General features: G+C 48.7%; 1 protein-coding gene across 5 annotated transcripts in view; it reads left to right on the top strand.

Annotated features, from left to right (window-relative positions):
- AFAP1L1 (actin filament associated protein 1 like 1) overlaps window positions 1-20,403 on the top strand; it is a 62,856-nt gene that overhangs the window by 21,105 nt on the left and 21,348 nt on the right. For 2 of the 5 annotated variants that reach the window (XM_079145465.1, XM_079145464.1), the window contains exons 2-9: window positions 5,808-5,936; window positions 6,947-7,030; window positions 7,708-7,805; window positions 8,897-9,005; window positions 13,091-13,189; window positions 13,772-13,983; window positions 15,528-15,707; window positions 18,307-18,399. In XM_079145465.1, coding sequence (XP_079001591.1) covers window positions 5,808-5,936; window positions 6,947-7,030; window positions 7,708-7,805; window positions 8,897-9,005; window positions 13,091-13,189; window positions 13,772-13,983; window positions 15,528-15,707; window positions 18,307-18,399 — 1,004 coding nt within the window. Of the gene's footprint in view, window positions 1-3,432; window positions 5,538-5,807; window positions 5,937-6,946; window positions 7,031-7,707; window positions 7,854-8,896; window positions 9,006-13,090; window positions 13,190-13,771; window positions 13,984-15,527; window positions 15,708-18,306; window positions 18,400-20,403 lie in introns of those variants that run through there. The other 3 variants (XM_079145463.1, XM_079145462.1, XM_079145466.1) reach the window with 2 other exon arrangements.

Genomic DNA, 20,403 nt, shown 5'->3' with positions numbered 1-20,403 from the left:
GTACTCTTAGCCACTCTTCAATGACTCACCTTAAACATCAAGTTCTGTGTGAATTCAACACTAGATACTTCTTTTCCCAAGTGGTCATGTGACCTTAGCCAAGTCAGATAACCTCTTTGACCCTCACTTTTGACATCTTTAAAATAAGGGGATTAACCAGGCACTGTGGCACCCCTGTAATCCCAGTGGCTCAGGAGTCTGAGGCAGGAGGATTGCAAGTTCAAAGCCAGCCTCAGCAAAAGTAAGGTGCTAAGCAACTCATTGAGATCCTGTCTCTAAATAAAATACAAAATAGGGCTGGGGATGTGGCTCAGTGGTCGAACACCCCTGAGTTCAATCCCCATACCCAAAAATAAATAAATAAGTACATACATACATATATACATAAAATGAGGGGATTAGACTAGGTCATCAAAATATTGTCTTGAATTAATGTTCACTGGGCATCTACCAAGTGCTGATCAAGATTCAGGCCCTGTCCTCACTGATCTTGTTAAAACAGTCACACATCTGTCACCAAATACTATCTGATCAGTTCTTTGGAATCTGCATGGTTCTGGGAAGTGTCAGGAAATAGCAAGTGACAACAATAAACAATATGGCTGTCATTTAGTGAGTATTTGTTCCAGGTGCAGCGTCATGCTAAGGGCCTCACGGCATGACCTTAGTCCTCCCTGCCCGTGAGGTTGGGATCCCACTATTCCCATTTTACATAAGATAAAACCAGGGCTCTGCTCAACTCAGAAACTGGCAGTATACGAAGGCCAATACCAGGGCTGGGACTGTAACCTAGAGGTAGAGTGCTTGCCTTACCTGCATGAGACCCTGGTTTCATCCCCAGCACCAAAAAAAAAAAAAAAATCCTAGTACTCATCATGAGTCTATCCCCAAAGCCCCACCACTGTGCCTAATCAAAGACTTCATGTTCCAACCATTTCCCATCTTCTCTTGGGGCTCTAATTCCCTTGACTCTCAGTTATCCAAGAGTCAGTCCAGTGATTTTTTTTAAGGTGTATGAGAGGTTTCCCCACATTTCTGAAGTTCATAGATGCCCCCTGGAGTATGTTTGGTGGAGTATTTTGCAAAGGTTGAAATTTGAACTGACTACAATTGAATCACCTGGAGTGCCTAAATGTAGACTCTGGATCCCAGCACAGGCCTACCAGATCACTCTGGGTAGGAGGTCCAGGAACCAACGTTTCTAATAACCCCTGGAAAACTCTTAGTCTTTCTAAAATCTGAGGCTGTTGTCCTAGTGGTATGTATGAGTCTGGGCCAGAATTATTGTCATTTGCATCATACCCATATGACTTCTCCCAAATTAAATTCTCTGATTGTTTAAATCCCTGTGGTTGGTTCTCCAGTACTAAAGATAAAGCTGTCATTGAAAGCACTTCTGTATTCACTACACTTGAAGGCTGTCTTCTTGAGGTGAGTCTTCATTGTTCTGGAAGAGCCTAGTGCTGGCTGAAGTTTTCTGGTATCCACAATGTATCAAAGATTCTATCAGGTGAGATCCCCCTTTTACATCTGGTATTCTCTTTGAGTAGCCTGTTTTTCTTCTCTGAGGTCCTCACAGTCAGTCTCTGCCGTTCAAATAGGTTCAGTGGGGAGTGAGCCATAGAGAAGGAATGTCAGGCCAGTCGCGGTGGCACATGCCTGTAATCCAAGCAACTCAGGAGGCCAAGGTGGGAGGATTTTGAGTTCAAACCCAGCCTCAGCAACTTAGCAAGGCCCTAAGGAACTCAGCGAGACCCTGTCTCTAAATAAAATATAAAAAACAGCTGGGGATGTGGCTCAGTGGTTAAGCACTAACAACCCCTGGAAAACTCTTAGTCTTTCTAAAATCTGAGTTCAATCCCTGGTACCAAAAAAAAAAAAAAAAAGAGAGAGAGAGAGAGAGAGAGAGAGAAGGAATGTCAGCCCCATAGTGAGGGCCACCCACCCACAGGTGAAGGACTCCCCAGTGAAAGAGTTGGGAACCCTGGTGAAGTCACACCCAGAGCCCTCAGCAGGAGGACTTGGAGAAGAAGCCTGGCACTGCCTCTGCCAGCCCTTGCTGCACTGAGCTGAGATCGTGGCTGTTGAAACCAACACCAGGACTAGGTGGCAACCTGTCACTCTTCATCGGCTTCACCCTGACTCACTCAGGCCCTTCCTTCTCTTCCCATCTGTTTGGACTTGAGTAATCACATCCCTGTTAAATGAAAGGCACTTAAAAGTCAAGGTCCCATGTAAAGAATACCATCAAAGATCAGGAAGGAAACAAAAAACGCTGTTATGAAGCTTGGATACTAAAGCTCGTGTGATAAATACAAAGAACTCACCCAGAACTGCATTGTTCTTATTAGAAACAACAGTAACAAAGCTTATTGTACATACTGGAAGCAGTTAGGCAGAGCACCTAGAAGCAGGAATACTGCCACATGGAAGCACTTGCTAAAAGCAGCAAGAAAGTGTTGGTACTTCACAGCAGAAAGACAGACAGATGGAAGGAAAGAAACAAGAGAGGAAAAGGAAGAAAAGGAGGAAGAAGAAAAAGAAAGAGAGACTTAAGAAACCCAAAAAGCTGCCAGGCATGGTAATGCACACTTGTAATCACGGCTACTTAGGAGGCTGAGGCAGGAGGATTGCAAGTTCAAGGCCAGTCTGAGCAATTTAGCAAGACCCTGTTTCAAAATTAAAAAGGGCTCCATGGTAAAGTGCCCCTGGTTCAATCCCCAATAATGCAAAAACAGAAAGAAACTCAATAAGCTGAGCATCTGGACTCATTCATTGAGCACAGCAGTTCTTGAGGTATGGTTTGGGATAGAGGATACCTGAGGGGTCCCCAACATGCTTTTAAGGGGTCCACAAGGTCAAAACTGCGTTTATATAATACTAAGATATCACATGACTTCCTCACATATTCTCTGTGAGTGTGCAGTGGAGATTTCCAAAGGGGACAGGGGACAGCATGGTAGCTCTGAAAACCAATCCAAGAGTGTGCTCTCGTGGTTCTAGAATGTCTCAGGTTTAATTGTTGATGCAGTCAACATTGGCAGATAAAAACCCCCAGAAAAGAAAAGTTCTTTGGGATCCTCCATAATGTCTAAAAGTTTAAAGGAATCCTGACACTAAAGTGTTTCAGAATGCTTGGTGTGAGCCAAATTGACCAGCAACCCTGAACTCAGACCTCGGCACAGGAAAGCAGAACAGCATTGGGGACTTGTAAATAAGAACCACGGCTGCAGGCCTTGGACAGCGTGTGCTGCCCCTGGTGCCTGCCTTACTGCATTTACCAGGACTTCCCCTTGAGTCATTACACGTGAGTGTGCACGCAGCGTGTGTGTGTGTGTGTGTGTGTGTGTGTGTGAGAGAGAGAGAGAGAGAGAGAGAGGAACTGAATAGAGAAGATGGCTACTGGGACAATATCTCGTTTATTTTTCCTAACCCTCAAGAGGCCCCCCTGGCACATATTTAGTATTCAGTAAATGTTTTCAAATTACATTAACTGATGTTTGGTGTGTCCCTAAGTGTGTCAGAGAAGTTTGTGATTCTATCTGAAAAGATTTCCTTCCCAACAACTAAACTTTGGTTGAAATGACTTTAAGTGAATTCCTGCTCTGAGGAGGAGCCCAGCCATCCAGAACCCTCGCTTCTCTGGCTCAGGCTCTGGGAGCAACAGATCTCCAGGCTCCTTTCACCCTGCTGTGGGTTCAGCAGCGCCCCCTGGAGCTGTACCACTCAGCGCATCTAGGAGTCCCACAGCCTGGGAATCAGCTGGACTCCACCCCTTTGAAACTGAGGACCATCCCTTAGGTCTCCTCAGCCTGGGCAGCATGTCGTGGAAAATGTGTATCCCAGTAGCTACTCACAGAGTGCATGGGGGTGAGGCGGGAGGAGGCTTGGAAAGCCACTAGCTCAGTGCCCAGCAGTGGGGAGCACTCATGAGGTGAGCTGGACTCACCAGTCTTTAACTTATGTTCCTCAAGTTTGAGGAGAAGCTGGACTGCTGCAGAGAGACAACAATGTCACATTTTCCCATCACTATCTCCACAGACAATTTCCTTTTAAAAGAAAATCCAAGCGTGGTCATCTGTACATCCCTTCTCTTGTCAAACACACCTAGTGCTTCCAAGCTGAGCAGACGCCACTAAGGAAGTGGTACCATAGTCCAGCCCACACCTTCTGGAGCCTCAGCACCTGCTGAGGGAGACAGACACTCGGAGGCCTGCACAGTGCAGGTCAGCAGGGTGAAGCCCGCAGAGGCAGGAAGAGCAGCTGACTCATGGTGAGCCTCTGCTCTGAGCTGGCCCAGGCATGGACATGCTTGATGGAAGAAATTCTCACAGCCACCTGATGAAGCAGGTGCTGTTGTTAGCTTCCCCTCACAGAGAAAACTCAGCCACTGGCAGGCTTAGTAACTTGTCATAGTTCCAGAGCTGAGGAATAATGCAGCTTCGTATTTGAACTTGGCACTCTGACTCCAAGGCTAGTTTTCTTAGGCAGGATGTGACAGCCTCTTGTACATGTTCCAGACCCCACGGGTTCATATCGGAGTCTCCTGCTTCCTCAGGGGATTCAGGGTGGAGAAAATCGCGTGGAGCTAGGAATCATGGCCAGAGTGGAAGTCCTGGCCTTTCACCTTGCTTCTGTGACTTCAAGGTAGTTACTCACCTTCTCTCAGACTTAGTTTCTTCATCTAAAAATGTAAGGGTGAACCTGAGACCTACCTCAAAACTCGTGTAAAATACTGCAAGGCAATATAGTTCCATGGTGAAGATACTAGAGTGAAGAAAGTAGTCCGACCAGAAAGTAGTAGCTGTGCAATCATGAGGCTCAGGCCTCAGTGTAATCCTCCATATGATGGAGACAAGAAAATACTTGATACCAGATTTAAAAGGTACAATAAGCATAAAGGTCTTAGCATTGTTCAATGCATGTTAGCTTTCATCATCACGCACAAGTGCTTGGTAAGACACAAAGCAGGACAATGCTACCACTGTGATGAAGCTGGTCTTTGGCCTTAATACCAACCAAGTCCCAAGTCACTGTTTGGGACAGGGAGACATCAATGACATCATGGTCTTGGTATGCTCTAGTCTTTAAAGGACTCTGTGCTCTAGGATCTTGCAACTCAGTTTGGCCACAGACCCGGGAACTTGGAAACGCTGACTCCCAGTTCCCACTCCAGACCTCCTGAATGGGAGTTTGCATTTTGGCAGGATCCCCAGGTAGTTCCCACACATACTCAGGTTTGAGAAGCGCTGGTGTGAGAATGGGAAGAATGGCAATGCTAGCTTTGGGCATGGGGTAGGAAGGGTTAATGTTTAGTTTGGCTCTGGCCAAGGCACCGGAAACAGAAGGTTCCAGAGATTGAAGCATATGAACTGATGGGACAGGAAGGCTCCCTTCCTGCCTGTATCCTGGATGGCCAGGGGCTCTGGCCTGAGCCCTGACTGAGCCCTGCTGGACCCTCAAAGCAGAGAACAGACTGGGACAAAGGGAGGCCTGGGTGCCTCTGCCCAGGGCTCCCTGGGTTCAGAGTGGCCAGGGTGAGCCCAGGGAGGTACGGTCCTCCAGTCAGGGTCATGTGAGGTCTGAGGCAGTGTGAGGAGACCCAGAGGAAGGCCACAGGGCTAATAAGCAGGGCCCCCCAAAGGGAGGCGGGTGGCCAGCACTGGAACAGCTGTGTGAGGGCCCTGCCTCTCCCCATTGCCCCAGGCCCTGCTCTCTGGCCCCTGCCACCCTGGCTTCAATGGGTGGGGAGGGCCAAATCCTGAATGCAGAACCCTGACTGGCCCCCGGCCTTTTTCCTTCCCCAGTGCTGGAGCAGCTGCTCCCGGAGCTCACTGGGCTGCTCAGCCTCCTGGACCACGAATACCTCAGTGACAGCACCCTGGAGAAAAAGATGGCCGTGGCCTCCATCCTGCAGAGCCTGCAGCCCCTCCCAGGTGAGCCCGGAGGGCCCTCTCTTATACAGACAGCAGTACCACCCTTGACCTTCCTCGAAAACCTTCAGTAACTCCCCAGGGCCTGTGCAAGGGGACATCGAAGCTCATAGCACAGCAGGTTCTGTGTATGTCACGCTCTGGTCTAATGTCCTCACCCACTTAGACGCTGTTCTTCCACCTCGGTCCTGTACTTTGTCCTCCTCCAGCCCCGGCCCTCCACGGATTCATACCAAGAACACATTGCATTCACATACCCACCACACAGGACACACAGCACACTCTCACGTGACTCACACAACATACTCACACAGTGTACTCTAATGCACCACACCTGGCACACAACACATGCTAACGTGCACCACACGTGCACACAGCACACACACATCCACAAAAATACGTGCTCTGACCTACACCAGGCAGACCCCCGGCACACAGTCACGTGCACGTCACACCCTCCTGCACAGGCTTACATTCCTGCACGCATCATCCTCCTGAGCTGCACAGGTCCCCGCATCTTTGCTTGTGGCCCCAAGCCCATGTGTCTGCCCTTCACTCCTCCCACCCGCTCCAGCCTTCCCTCCACACTCCAAGTCAGTTGATGGTGCCATGTGTCTCACCAACCTCAGGGAGCCTGACGGATGCTGTGGGAAGTTGCACTGAGTGACTCCAAGCCTTGCTTCCCAAAAAACAGAGTTGATGTCCTCTGCTGCCTTCACAGGACCCTTGGGAGGAAGAAAGGGGCAGTGCTTTTCCCATTATGCTCACTGAACCCCTGTCCCCTGACTATCCCCAGAGCAGCCCCATAACAGTAGGCTTCTGGGTATCCTTTTACTTGGAGACAGATCCTCAGTGACAGAGTAAAAATGAAAACAAAATGTGAAAACAGTGCAATGACAGGATGGGAACGTGCTTTGCCACGGGAGTGCTGTGTCCCTGTGGAATGAAGTCCATGCAGGGTGGGCAAACTCCTCCCTCCTGCCTCACTGCCAGCGTGTCCCCCTCCCTTCCAGCTAAGGAAGTCTCCTACCTGTATGTGAACACTGCCGACCTCCACTCGGGGCCCAGCTTCGTGGAGTCCCTCTTCGAAGAATTTGGTAAGTGCTTCTCCTGACCTCAGCTTTGACACCATCTCTCCCAGGCAGCTGGGCCTGGCTCTGACATGGCATCATGGAGTCACTTTGGGTTCTCTGGGCTCTGTCAGCTCTGAAAATGTAGTTGGAACTTGCAGTTATGGAAATGTTCCTGAGATTTGAGGAACAGTAGGAACAAAAATATAAGTCAGAGTCCAGTACAGAAGGGGTTATCTTCCCACCAAGGCCTCTGTCAGCAGGGTCCACCTGGAAACCTGGCTGAGCAGTTCAGCATCTTGGCAGAAAATGAGAGCTTCAGCAGAAGACTGCCTGGCCTGGGAGCAGCCAAGCCAGTGTGTAGGAGGCTGTGTGCCAACCCAATCCATCCGGGGTCAGAGAGCACTGCTCACCACAGGGAGAAATCTGTAGTCTAGGCAGGAGCTCTTGGGACTGACAGGCCTAGGAAGAACACTGGGTCTTTATGACACAACCATCAGAAATCTCAAACATTATGTGATTTGGTACTCCTGATAGCCCTGGAAGACCCACGAGGCAGGGGGTGGGGTGACCAGGTTACTGATGAAGCTGGTGGTAGAGCCCAACCTCACTCAGAAGCCTCCAAACCCCAAATCCAACCCTCTTCCCCTCTGTGTCAGGCTAATCTTTGGTTTTCTCTTGACCAATACCCTGATTGTCTGTAGACTGTGACCTGAGTGACCTTCGGGACATGCCAGAGGATGATGGGGAGCCCAGCAAAGGAACCAGCCCTGAGCCAGCCAAGAGCCCATCTCTGAGAAATGTGAGCCATAGGTTCCACACCTTCAAGCCCTGTGCCCCTCTAGAGAAGGTGAGGGAAGCTCTCCCACCACACTTGGGACTTCCTTGTGTGCAGGACCCTGTTCTCTCACCCAGGTGGTGGTTAAGGGCAGAAATAACACAAATGAGCATTCTGATGGCCCCATGCATGTGCACCGTGGTCCTGCTGAGCAGGGAGAATGTGGTGAGCTGGTCTGTCCCCTTAGGCCTGAAGCACATCACCACCACTACCTCAGATTGCATATAGAGGTGCTGGGAAATGCTTTGGACCAGGAGTTGGGGGCCTTGCCCTCCCCACCAGTCTGCTGTGTGACCTTGGGCGAATCATTTCCCTTCTCAGAGCCTGATTTTACCCACAAGGATGATGAAAGATTGGACCAGATTTAGGGTTCCCAACCTTGGGGGTTATTATCACAGAATTAGATACAAGCAGTGTCTGTCAACTCAATAATGGATTAACATTGCCATCATCAGTGGTACCAATTGTTGACAACTTAATATGTACTTCACATGCTCACAGCAACTCAGTGAGCTTGGTGCAACAGCTATCCCCCATTTTACAGAAAAGGAAACTGAGGTTCAGAGAGGTCAAGTGATATGTCTGATGTCCCACAACTAGTAAGTGGCAGAACTTAGCTATAAAGTTGAGGTTCCCCTGGCCCAAAGCCTAAACTGTTCACTAAATAATAGGCCTCGTGCTTATGTGTCCTACTGCTCCTCTTACGTGGATGTGGTGGCAGAGGCTTGGGGAACTCATGGTAGTTTTTTGTAATTCTGCATGTGCTCAATTGACAGTCAAACTACCATGGTTTGGCAGTCCACAAAACTTTCAGCCATTATAGAGAAGCTCTAATGCTTAAAAACTTGGGGTAAGAAACACAGGACAAATACACTCTTACGTTTTGGAAGCTCTGCGACTTTATTTAAATGATGGCTGCCTTCCCATTCAGGGTCCACCCCTTCGTAGGAGCTACCATCTCTTACTCCACCAACCTTGCTCCCTCCTGCTCTGCTGCTCCCCTCCGGTCTACTCTCCAGCCATCTGGTCTTACACACCTTCTTGTCCCCACGCAGGCAGAGGACCTGCCTCCACCACTGCCCAACAAGCCTCCCCCTGAGGACTACTATGAGGAGGCCCTTCCTCTGGGACCGGGCAAGTCCCCTGAGTACATCAGCTCCCACAGTAAGTTCTGGTCCCTTAGGGGGTTTGGGCTTCTCCTTCCTGAGAAGCCAATTCTAAGTGAGTCCATGTCCTGCAGGAGCTGGAGTGCCAGGCCTGGTACCTGCCCAGCCAGGTCACCACTTCTTAAGGAGGGGTCGCTCTGAGCTTCTGGCCTCTGCAGTGCCAATCTTGGTGGACTGATGGGCACAGCCCAGGGGCCAAGGACTTGGCTTAGTCTCAGTTCTGTGTGGCCTTGGACCACCCATTTCTCCTCTCTGGACCTCTGTTCCTCTACCCCAGAAACAAAAATATACTCACATGGATGCTCTAGGAAGGAGGTAACATAAACCAACCTGTGCTGAGCACTGAAACTGCTGCTAATCCAACTGCTCCCATCTGGGGGTGAGGGAGTGACATAATTTGCATTTCAGTAGAATCACATCTTACCCATGGGTTAGGTTATCAAGCCAACAGCAGGTAAAATAGGGTATGTGGTGGGTGTTGCTCAGTGGTAGAGTGCTTATCTGGCATGTGCAAGGCCTGGGTTCACTTCCCAGCACTGGAAAAAAGAAGAGAGAGAGAAAGAGAGAAAAAAAAAAAAGATAGGACACATGGTCTTACCAGAGGTCTCTAATGTGCACAGCCCAGACATTCATAAAATGATGTTGGCAGAAATCTTAGAAGCTATATTGATATTTAATTCAGCACATTTTTTCAAAATCTATATGAATACAGCATTTATACTCTAATAAGCATGTACTTGAAATAGTTTATTGCACATATAATTTATAATGAATACTTTTAAAGATATTCCATGTACATATTTTTACTGCAGGTATGCTCTTTAAAATTATATAGAGGGCACTGGAATAAATTAACTTTGAAAATCATTTAAATTTATCACAAAGAAGAGTCCTTGATCTTCCATGGTTTCCCTGCAGTGAATTAACAGGTGGCTGTTCCTTTGAGGATCAGATGCTATCACTTTCTTGAATACAGGGACTTAACTGTATACAAGGAACCATTTTATGGTTTTAGATGACCCAGCAAGTGAAGCTGAATTTGTATATGACAATGTTAGTGTGATGCTCCCTGTCATCCAGAAGCACTGGAATGTTCAAACAAGCCTGTGCTGATCAGAAACAAATTCTAAGATATAGTCATTTAAGAAAATCAAACACAAAATACTGCATATAACATGATTCTAGTTGGGTTTTTTTTTTGAACACATATTCGTACATTCATCCTAACAATTTTTCTAGATATGTAAGAAATAGTAATGGGATTTTCCTGAGTGAAATGAACAGAAATCAGGGGAGTGGGGCTTGGGGTATAACTGAGTGATACAGCACTTGTCTATCATGCTTGAGGCCTGGGTTCCAACCCTAGCACTGAATGAATGTGATGTGTGATTTGAGAAATATGCTTCTTCTTTCAGCTGGGCATGGTGGTGTGCACCCTGATCCCAGCTACTCAGGAGGCTGAGGCAGGAGGATCACTTGAGCCTGGGAGTTCAGGGCTGACCTAGGCAACATAGCTGGACCCTGTCTCGAAAAGAAAAAAAAAAAAAAACCTGAACAAAGGGAACACACTCTTCCATTCATATTCTTTTATACTGCTTGACCTTTTTGCCATGGGGAATTTTATTTTTTACTGTGGTAAAAGACATAAGGGGTTGACCACTTTCACCATTTTTTAAATGTCCAACCAGTGGCATTTGGCACATTTAGTGTCATACAGCCATCACTGTTAGTTCCCAAACATTTTCATCATCCCAAAGGAAACTGCTGTTCACCAGTCAGTCAGTTCTCCGTACCCTCCAACCAGCCCCTGCTGACCTCCAATCTTCTTTCTGCCAGCTTGGATTTCCCTATTCTGAACATGTCGTATAAATGGACTCACATGCCATGTGACTTTTTCTGTCTGACTTCTTTCACTTATAATGTTTCCAAGGTTCATCAGTGTTGGAGCACAGATCAGAATTTCATTCTTTTCTGAATGATGTTCCACAGATCTGTACTATGTTGCGTATACCTATCAATTATAAACATTTGGGTAATTTCGTACCTTTTTACTGTGGTAGGGCTGTACCAGATGATCTGTTGCCCTCTTCAGCCTTGATTATCCCAAGTTCCATGTCACTGCAAGCAGCTGTTTGGGTGTAAAACAGACAACATTTCCTATCTCATCTATGCCAGGGCAGGGGAGGAAGAGGGGGAAGAGGTGCTGCTGGGCCCCAATCCCAGGTCAAGCCCCTCAGCTGGATGAGGCTCCTGCATCTTCCCAGAGAATTCACTTCCCTTTCAGACAGGGCACAGAAGCACCCTCCTGGGAGTAGCTGGGATCCTAGGGCAGGAGGGAAGGGAGGGCCTCAGGAAGAGCCGGGACCTTGTCCAGGGATCTTGTGCCAAGCCCGTCAGGGAGTATCCTTCCTCTGGCACACAGCATGCAGCCCGCCAGGTGTTGCCATGCTTCGCCCTGTCCCTTTCACACACCTCCCCTCCCCCGCCCCCGTTGCCCTGGCCCTACACCCCCAGTTCACCTCACTGGTGTGTGGCTACCATCTGAGGCCTCAGAATGCCTGCTGAGAAAGGCAGCCCAGAGTCCCTCTTGGGAGATAGACCTGAGAGTCCCAGTCACAGGGAACTTCAGTGCTGCTGTCCTCAGGAAACAGATGGACAGGAGGGGCTGGGAACCCAGAGCAGAGCTCTGAAGAGCAGTGTGGTGTGGAGTGAGTTGGACTGGGCTGAGGAAGACCTCCTGGAGGAGAGAGTATGCTTCCATCACTGAGCTGGCAACCTCAGTTCTGACCCAAGCTCTGTCTCTAGCAAACCAATCACGTGTGGCTTGTTTCCTCATCCGTAAAATGGGGCCTAACCTACCTCCCTGCACTGAGAATCAAAAAAGGCAATGATAGTGATAGCTGGCATTTGTTGGTACCATATGTGTGCCAAGCTCTGTGGCTCGGAGCTTTTGTGCATGAGATCACTAATCCATGGTGGGAGCTGTTCACTTCCTGGGTGAAGGATCAGAATGCAGGAAGCTGTACTCTGTCCAAGCTCACACAGGAGATGGGAGAGACAGGATTGGAGCTCAACGCTGACAAAGCCCAAATCACACACCTGTCACCAACTGAACTTCCAGCTGGGCCCTAGGGACTATCTATATCAAAATGACCTTTCGTATTTTTAAAAAATAAATTTGTTGAATAAATTTGTTCCAATTCATTAGTTTGATACATTTTCTATTTTATGTATATTCAGAAATTTCCTATCAAATAATTTTTTTCAGTGTAGATTCCTCTGCCCAACTCACTCCAGGGAATCCCAATCTCTAGGAATGCAGCCTAGGAATCTGCATTGGAAAACAACCCCTAGGTGATTCTGATGCACAACAGTTGGAGGTGCCCGCTCACCACTGCACTGCTCCGTACCACCTCCCAGCCCCAAAGGAGAATGTGCAGTGACAATTCAGCTCCAATAGCTGTGGCAGGCATGTGTATGTACATTATTATTAGCTCTGTGGTCCAGTTCTTCCTTCGTAGTTCCTGAAGTTTAGAAGGAAAATCGCCTTTCCAAGACAAGGGGGCAGACATCTTAGGAAGTGAGTGGCAAGTCTAAGGGCAGAAGAGGAGGAGTTTGCAGAATAGGGAGGAGGATCTGAGCCCCACAGCTGGTACACCACTCCCTGCAGTACACGACCAGATTGGCGACCAAAATGCTCTCTCACACACACACCTGATGCCCTTTGTCACTGAAGAGATACAACTGGGAAGGTCAGAGGAAAGATCTTGGAACTGGGTCTTGATGGATGTGTAGGAGTTTTCTGGCAGAAGAGGGCACAGGGAATAGTACAAACATAGGCCTGGAGGTGTGACCAGGCCCAGCAGGGCAGCTCCTTGGGAGAAGGGCACTCAGGGTATGTTGAGAACCAGAGTAGATAAGATGCAGAGACAAGTCCCTACACCCAGTCTAGGACTGCCCTGAGCTCCACTCTGTCCCCTGACAATGGGCAAGGTATCCAGGGCCTTTCCAGCCCTGCCCCTGGCTCTGCACCTGGGTCTGTCCATGTTTCTCCATGCTCAGCTCTTCCTGACGACCCCACAGATGGCTGCAGCCCAGCCCACTCGATTGTGGACGGCTACTATGAGGATGCAGACAGCAGCTACCCTGCAGCCAGGATGAACGGCGAGCTGAAGAACTCCTGTAAGTTCATACCAGCTCCGCCCTCACAAAGAGCCAGCCCCTGGCATTCATATGCCTGACCCAACACCCAGACCATGGTCACCACAGATCCCCAAAGCCCTAAGACCCCAGGGTTCAGTGGAAAGGCCCCTGGAATAGGAGTCTGGATCCTGGAATCCTGCCTCTGCCCTGACTTGATAACTGATCTGAGGGGAGACTAGTTTCCTTATCTGTGATGGGGATTTGGTGTGAGGGTCACTTGAGACAAGGGCTGCAGAAGTGATGGGGTTATGACAATGTTTTGGCTGAACATTCTCCATGCCTTGGTGTTCAAGAGGCCGGCTGAGTTACTACTGTTATTTATGGAGATCCCATACAAAAGAGGACACTGAGGCTCCCTAAGTAAAGTCACCAAGATCACAAAGCAAGTGGTAAATTCAAAACACAGTGTCCTGCATGAGGGAGGTCTCTAGTCCTCACCAACACCATGCCCTGTGTCCCCTCTGTGGTCTCAGGGTGTCAGGGCATTGTACCTGCAGAGGGGTGAGCAGGGGGCTTCCCTGGGACAGCACAATGATGGGTCCTTTCCTGTGGTGCGTATAGACAATGACTCGGATGCCATGAGCAGCTCCTACGAGTCCTACGATGAGGAGGAGGAAGAAGGGAAGGGGCCGCAGCCCAGGCACCAGTGGCCCTCCGAGGAGGCCTCTATGCACCTGGTGAGGGACTGCAGGATATGTGCCTTCCTGCTACGGAAAAAGCGCTTCGGGCAGTGGGCCAAGCAGCTGACCATCATCAAGGAGGACCAGCTCTTGGTGAGTGGCCTCAGGCAGACTCACATGTTTGTGCCTCGGGACTATTGGCCTGGCCTTGCACACAGCTCAAAGCCCAGGGCTCTTCCTGACAACCACACACAAGCAAAATTCACACACACACACACACACACACACACACACTCACACTCACATACCTTAAAGACCTGCTGTAAGCTCCTCAAGGTTTTTGTTTTGTTTTGTCAGAGAACTTTTTTTTATCACTTTAAAACATTATTTGTTGTTTTTCATTGTGCAAGCTAATGTGCTTATTTATAAAATTAAAGAAAAACATAATGAAAAGTAATTAAAAAAAAAAAAAATACCCATGATCCCATAGACCAAGAGATGACCACTGTTTCCACCCTGATTTCCACACCCTTGTCCCATAAAATTGATCTTCTGTAGCACTTGTTAGTATATAACACCACTATAGAAGAAAACATACCTTTAATTCCAAAATGGGAAGATGAGCATAAATTTCAGAAAAAATAATAACTCCTTCCTAAAATACTCTGCTGACAAGACACATGTGAAACAAGTCCCTTACAACCCTGAGGCAGTGAAAACTCATCCCAAGCCAGCACCAATGCAAGGGTCAGGGCGACCTATTTCCACTCCCCATGCCTTCTCTGTTCTGGACGCCCAGCAGCGGCCAGGACCTCCAGCACAGTGTAAGTAGAGTGGTGACATCCAGGCCTGGCCATCCAGATCCCTAGAGGAAGCGCTGATAATTCACCATTAAGGCTGACGATTGTTTTTCCTGCAGGCTTTTGTAAATGTTCCTTATTACCGTATTAAGGAAGATCCCCTTCCTTCTGTTTTGGTTTGCTAAGAGTTTATATCACAAATGGGTGCTGAATTTTATCAAATGCCTTTTTCTGACTACTGAGATGTGTGATTTTTCTCCTTTTTTCTGTTTATTTGATGAATTTTGTGGTTGATTTTTGAATGTTAAACCATGCTTGCGTTCCTAGAAAAAGCTGCCTTGGTCCTGATGTGGTCTCCTTTTCTGTGTCTAGATTCCATTCGCTCATCTTTTGTTGAGGGCTTTTGCCGCTGTCATAAGAGTAATTAGCCTATGGTTTTCCTTCTCTGTGACATCGTTGTCAGTTTCTCCCAGCAAGGTAATGCTGGCCTCATGATAAGAATGGAGGAGTCAGAATCAGAAACTACTGACCTTCCAAGGCCAGCCCTCCACCTCTGTGAGAATTCCCTTTTCCGAATTCCTGCCATACAACCCTTTCTTGTAGCTTCCTCCCAAGCCAGCCCATATCTTCTCTGCTTCTTTAGACCCAACTGATCTTCCTGGTATTGTGCTACAATCTGCCTCTTCTTACTAGGCAGTTGTGCCTGAAGCCGCCCAAGGACACCCCTGGCATCTCCGAGTCCTTGCGCAGTACCCACAGTTGGGCTGGGTGGGGAGGTCTTTGTGGGGTAGGTCAAGTTTCCCTGGAGACTTTGGGTGCCCCAAGCCTTTGCGTGAGGGTGTCTCCCTGCTCTACCCTCCACTACAGAAGGCTCTGACCCCTTCTCTCCTTGTCCAGTGTTATAAAAGCTCCAAGGACCGGCAGCCACATCTGAGGTTGGCGCTGGATGCCTGCAGCGTCACCTATGTGCCCAAGGACAGCCGGCACAAGAGGCATGAGCTGCGCTTCACCCAGGGGGCCACCGAGGTCTTGGTGCTGGCACTGCAGAGCCGGGAGCAGGCTGAGGAATGGCTGAAGGTACGTGTGGCCCACTCCCAGTCCTGCCTTCCCACCCTTCTTTCCTTCCTCTCTTCCCCAGAATGCCATTGGTGGAGCTGAATTCTATCCCTGGAAGAACCAAGCCTTGCTCAGGATAGAAGGGATCAAAGCCTGAGCCCAGGTTCCCTGCACATAGCTGGGACTCATGTATGGAAATGGGTCTTGGATATCTGTAAGAGAGAGACCTCATGTGGAGACCCCAGTTCCCTCTAGTTATCTGAGTCCTCTAACATCCCTGCTATGAGCTTCTCTGGTCTGCAATCATGTACCTCCTGGAATGGGGAGCTTAGAATCTATGAAGGAAGCCAACTTTATCGTTAGACAAGCTAGCCCTTAAACAAGAAAATGAAAAGGGCCAGGAGTGGTGACACACCCCTGTAACCCCAGGGGCTCTGGGGCTTAGACAAGAGGGTTTCAAGTTCAAAGCCAGGTTCAGCAACTTAGTGAGGCCCTAAGCAATTTAGCGAGACCCTGTCTCTAAATAAAATATAAAAAGTTGGGGAGGAGGCTGGGGATGGGACTCAGTACTTAAGCACCCCTGGGTTCAGTCAGAAGGAAGGAAGGAAGGAAGAACTCTTGCATGTTTTAGGCAGAAATATTCATCCTTGTAACCAGCACGTGTGGCCCCACTTCTGCATCTTTGTGGCCACACAGAACAATGAGAGTCACCACATATTGAGCACTTTTTTGTGCCATGCCTTGTGCTGAGAGCCTCACCCTCCACAATGGGACTGTTATTGTTCCCAATTTACAAATAAAGAGACTGAGGCACAGAGAACTTACAACTTGCCAAAGGTCTCACTGACAAGGGGTTGGTGCCATAATTTGAGTCAAAGAAGTAGATCTACTCCAAAGGCATATAGACACAGTGACATAGTGATGAGGCTTCACCTCTTAAGCCTCATCATCCTAACCTGCAACTTAGGAAGACTTTGGTGGCACACAGACGTGCCTTAAGTCCCAGACCTAAGCAGCATTCACTGGCTGTGTGATCTTATACAAATAATTTTGCCTCCCTGTGCCTCGGTTTCCTTGTCTGTAGAATAGTTCCTGTGAAAATTCTGGAGAGCATTGACACAGTGCCTGCCAGGCAGCAAGTGTCCAGCAACTGTCAGTGATTGCTGCCATGATGGTGATACCCCACGCCCAGTCCTCTCCAGCAGACCTCTCCCTGCACAGGCCTCTACTTCACTCTGACACTTTTCTCTTTCCTCCTCTGATCTCCCTGCTGGAACAATGAAACCCTCCTCCCTCCCTTCCTTCCTGTGATAACCAGCTCTCGCATGGAATGTTCGGTGTTTCTCCTAACTGCTTTAGTCTCGGGAGGGGAAGGAAGGGAGAGAAACTGCCTGATGGGGAATCCCTGCCTCCAAAGAGCAGGTGGGTCAGAAGAAGGAGCCCCAGGCACCAAGTTACAAGACTCCTGTCAGCCCTAATCCTTGAGAGGTTGAGGCAGGAGGATCACAGATAGAAGTGAGCCTCGGCAAGTTTCAAGCTAGTCTGGGCAACACAGTGAGACCCTGAAATAGAAAGAAATAGAAAGAGCTGGGGATGCAACCCAGTGGGAGAGAATCCCTGAGTTCTATCCCCCACATTGCAAAGAGAGAGAGAGAGGCCTGCCTGCCTCGATATCTGATCCGGAACATAAATTTCAGAAAATAATAATAGCTCTTCCCCAGAATACTCTGCTGACAAGACTGGCTCATACTGCTTGCTTTTGGTTTCTGACTCAGCTGCTACCTAACAGGTGGCTTCACCTCTTCAGCCTCATCGTCCTAACCTGCATCTTGGGGATCACTGGTTACTGTGGGGACAAAATGCCTGATGGGTTAGCATTAAATGGTGGCTGTCATTATGTTGCGATCTGCATGCTCATTGCTGAGGCCTTGAGTGAGTGACTGAGTGAGTCTGTCTCTGCATCACTGACATGGAGATGATGACCCCAGCTGCCCCCCATGGTCACCAAAGCAGACCCTTGCCTCTCGAGACTTTCTGGTTCACATCACCCCTCACATCCACAGTCTCACTGTCTGCAACCCCAGCAGAGGACCAGTGTTGTCATGTTACAGATGTGGAGATAGAGGCCCAGAGTTTTTTTTCTTTTTCTTTTCTTTTCTTTTGGTACCACGGATTGAACTCAGGAGACTTAACCACTGAGCCACTTCCCCAGCCCCTTTTCATGTTTTATTTTGAGACAGGGTCTCGCTAAGTTGCTCAAGGCCTCACCAAGTTGCTGAGGCTGGCTTTGAACTTGCCATTCTCCTGCCTCAGCCTCGCAAGTGACTGATATTACAGGTACACACCATCGTGCCTGGCATAAACAGCTTTTTCAAGACACAAAACTAATGAGCAGTGAAGTCAGATCTAGAAACCAAGCCTCTTAGTGCCCAGCCCTGTATCCTTTTAGTCCAAGGGACAGATACAAGAGGAAGCCTTTTCCGACCCTGACGTATCCCATGCTCATGCAGGTGTCTGTGTCTACCCATCTGCTGACAGCCCTGACTCACAAACCCCAGTCATCCTTTTACCTCCAGAGCTTCCCTGCCCATCTGCTCCCAGCTGTGTGTCCTCTCCACAGATCATCCGTGAGGTCAGCAAGCCAATTGGGGGAGCTGAGGGTTTGGAGGCCCCCAGATCCCCAGTGCTCCTGTGCAAGCTGGACCTGGACAAGGTACGTCTGTCTCTACTAAGCTCCTCCTGGTCAGAACGCAGCAGGCATTCAGCATGGACCTCATGCAAGTGGAAATCACAGGCTGGTGGTGAAGCCAGGTCCCTGCTGATGGTGTCATACAAGCAATGCATGCCCAGCAGTAGGTGCTCAATAAATGTCTACTGAGCTGATGAATGCACAAATAAATGTCTATGTCCAAGGTGTAGTAGGAGCACAGGAGGGTACAGCTCACCCTGTCTAGACAGGAGGAGGTCACATCTGAACTATACCATGAAAAATAAGTTGGAATATATCCACCAGAAAAGAAAGATGCCTGCTTGGAACATGGGTGAAGTGGTCATTGGTCAGTTGGTCAGGGCTTGGGCAGATATGTACCAGTGCCTACCCTTTGCCAGGTACTGTAGGTAACAAAGGGACTCAGACCCAGATCATTCCCTTAAGGACATTGTAGCCTATGGGAAGATTTAAGCTCCACATACATGGGCCCTAAAGAATGTAACAAAGGCTAGTATTTATAGACTATAACTGGGTGTGCAACATTGTTTCAAGTGTTTTATATGTATTAACTAATATAATTTCTGTAACAACTTTTGGAGTAGGTACGTTTTCAGATGAGAAAACTGTGGCATGGAGAGATTTATCCAACATCACATAGTAAATAAGAAACAGAAGCTGGGTTTAGCGGTGCACACCTGTAATCCCTGCAGCTCAGGAGTCTGAGGCAGGAGAATCATAAGTTTGAGGCCAGCCTCAGAAACTTAATGAGACTGTCTCGAAAATTTATAGAAAGGCAGGGTGGAGTATATAGCTCAATGGTCAGAGTGGCCCTGGATTCAATCCTCAGTACAGAGAAGGAAAGAAGGAAAGAGGAAGGGAGCGAGGGAGGGAAGGAGGGAAGGAAGGAAGGGGAAGGAAGGAAGGAAGGAAGGAAGGAAGGAAGGAAGGAAGGAAGGAAGGAAGGAAGGAAGGAAGGAAGGAAGGAAGGAAGGAAAAGGGAAGGGAAGGAAAGGGAAAGGAAAAGGAAAAGGAAAGGAAGGAAGGAAGGAAGAGAGAGAGAGAACTAGGGTTTAAAGTCAGACAGTCTGGAGGACTCTGCCATTTCAGTGAAGTATCCCGAGCATCCACCAGACAAGTAGTTGATACGGATCTGCCCATACCAGGCACTGTGGGGACCCTATAATGCAGTGCTGAGAAAAACAGGTACCACCCCTGCTCTCACAGCACTTACAGGCAGTGAACAAGCAGCCATGAGTCAAGTAATCACAAAGACTTACAAATGCCAAGCCATGGAAGTGCTAGGAAGGAAGGTACCAGGTTCCCTGGGAGTGTGTGATGGGGGCCTGCTCCTGTCTCAGAGGTACAGGAAGCTTCCCCGAGGAAGTCACTGTTCAGATGAGGATAAAAAGTTAGCAAGAAAGGGGAAGAGAAAGGCATTCCAAACAGAGGGAGCAAGCTAGTGCAGACGGACACATGGAATTCAGAAAGCAGGGGATTTGTCAGCCTAGAGTGGTCCTGAACAGTGACAGAGAGGGGGACTGGCTGGAGGAACAGGAGGAGTAGGGAAGATGGTGCTTATGGTGAGCCTTAAAGCATAAGCAAGATGTTACTGAAGCGGGGGTGGGGAGGGTCAAGGGAGGGGACAGCAGAAGCACCAGTGTGGGATCAGGTGACAGTTATGAAGGGCCAGGTCTCTGATGTGTAGTGAATGCTGGCGGAGAAGTTCAACCCTGCCCTCACTTAGTCTTTGTCAGTAGAGGAGTCTAAAGGAAAGCAATGTTGATTGTGAGAGGCAGAGAGAGAGAGAGAGCACGCACTTGTGGGTGCATGTTGTGCTGCAGGTCACAGGATGTATGGAGGTGAGCTTGTGTAGTCGAGTTTTCCTGAAGCCCAGCTCACTGGGGGAGGGTAACATGCTTAGGGTGGTATTTGGGGTGGGAATGGGGCTGAGGATGTGGTGTTAGTGGGGTTGAAATGTCATCATCTCTGAGTTAATCCCAAAGTGCT

The sequence above is a fragment of the Sciurus vulgaris genome (genome assembly GCF_902686455.1).
Source record: "Sciurus vulgaris genome assembly, chromosome: 6".
Classification (NCBI taxonomy): Eukaryota; Metazoa; Chordata; class Mammalia; order Rodentia; family Sciuridae; genus Sciurus; species Sciurus vulgaris.
Note: the sequence above shows the minus strand (reverse complement) of the source record. Positions and strands in the feature narration are given on the sequence as shown.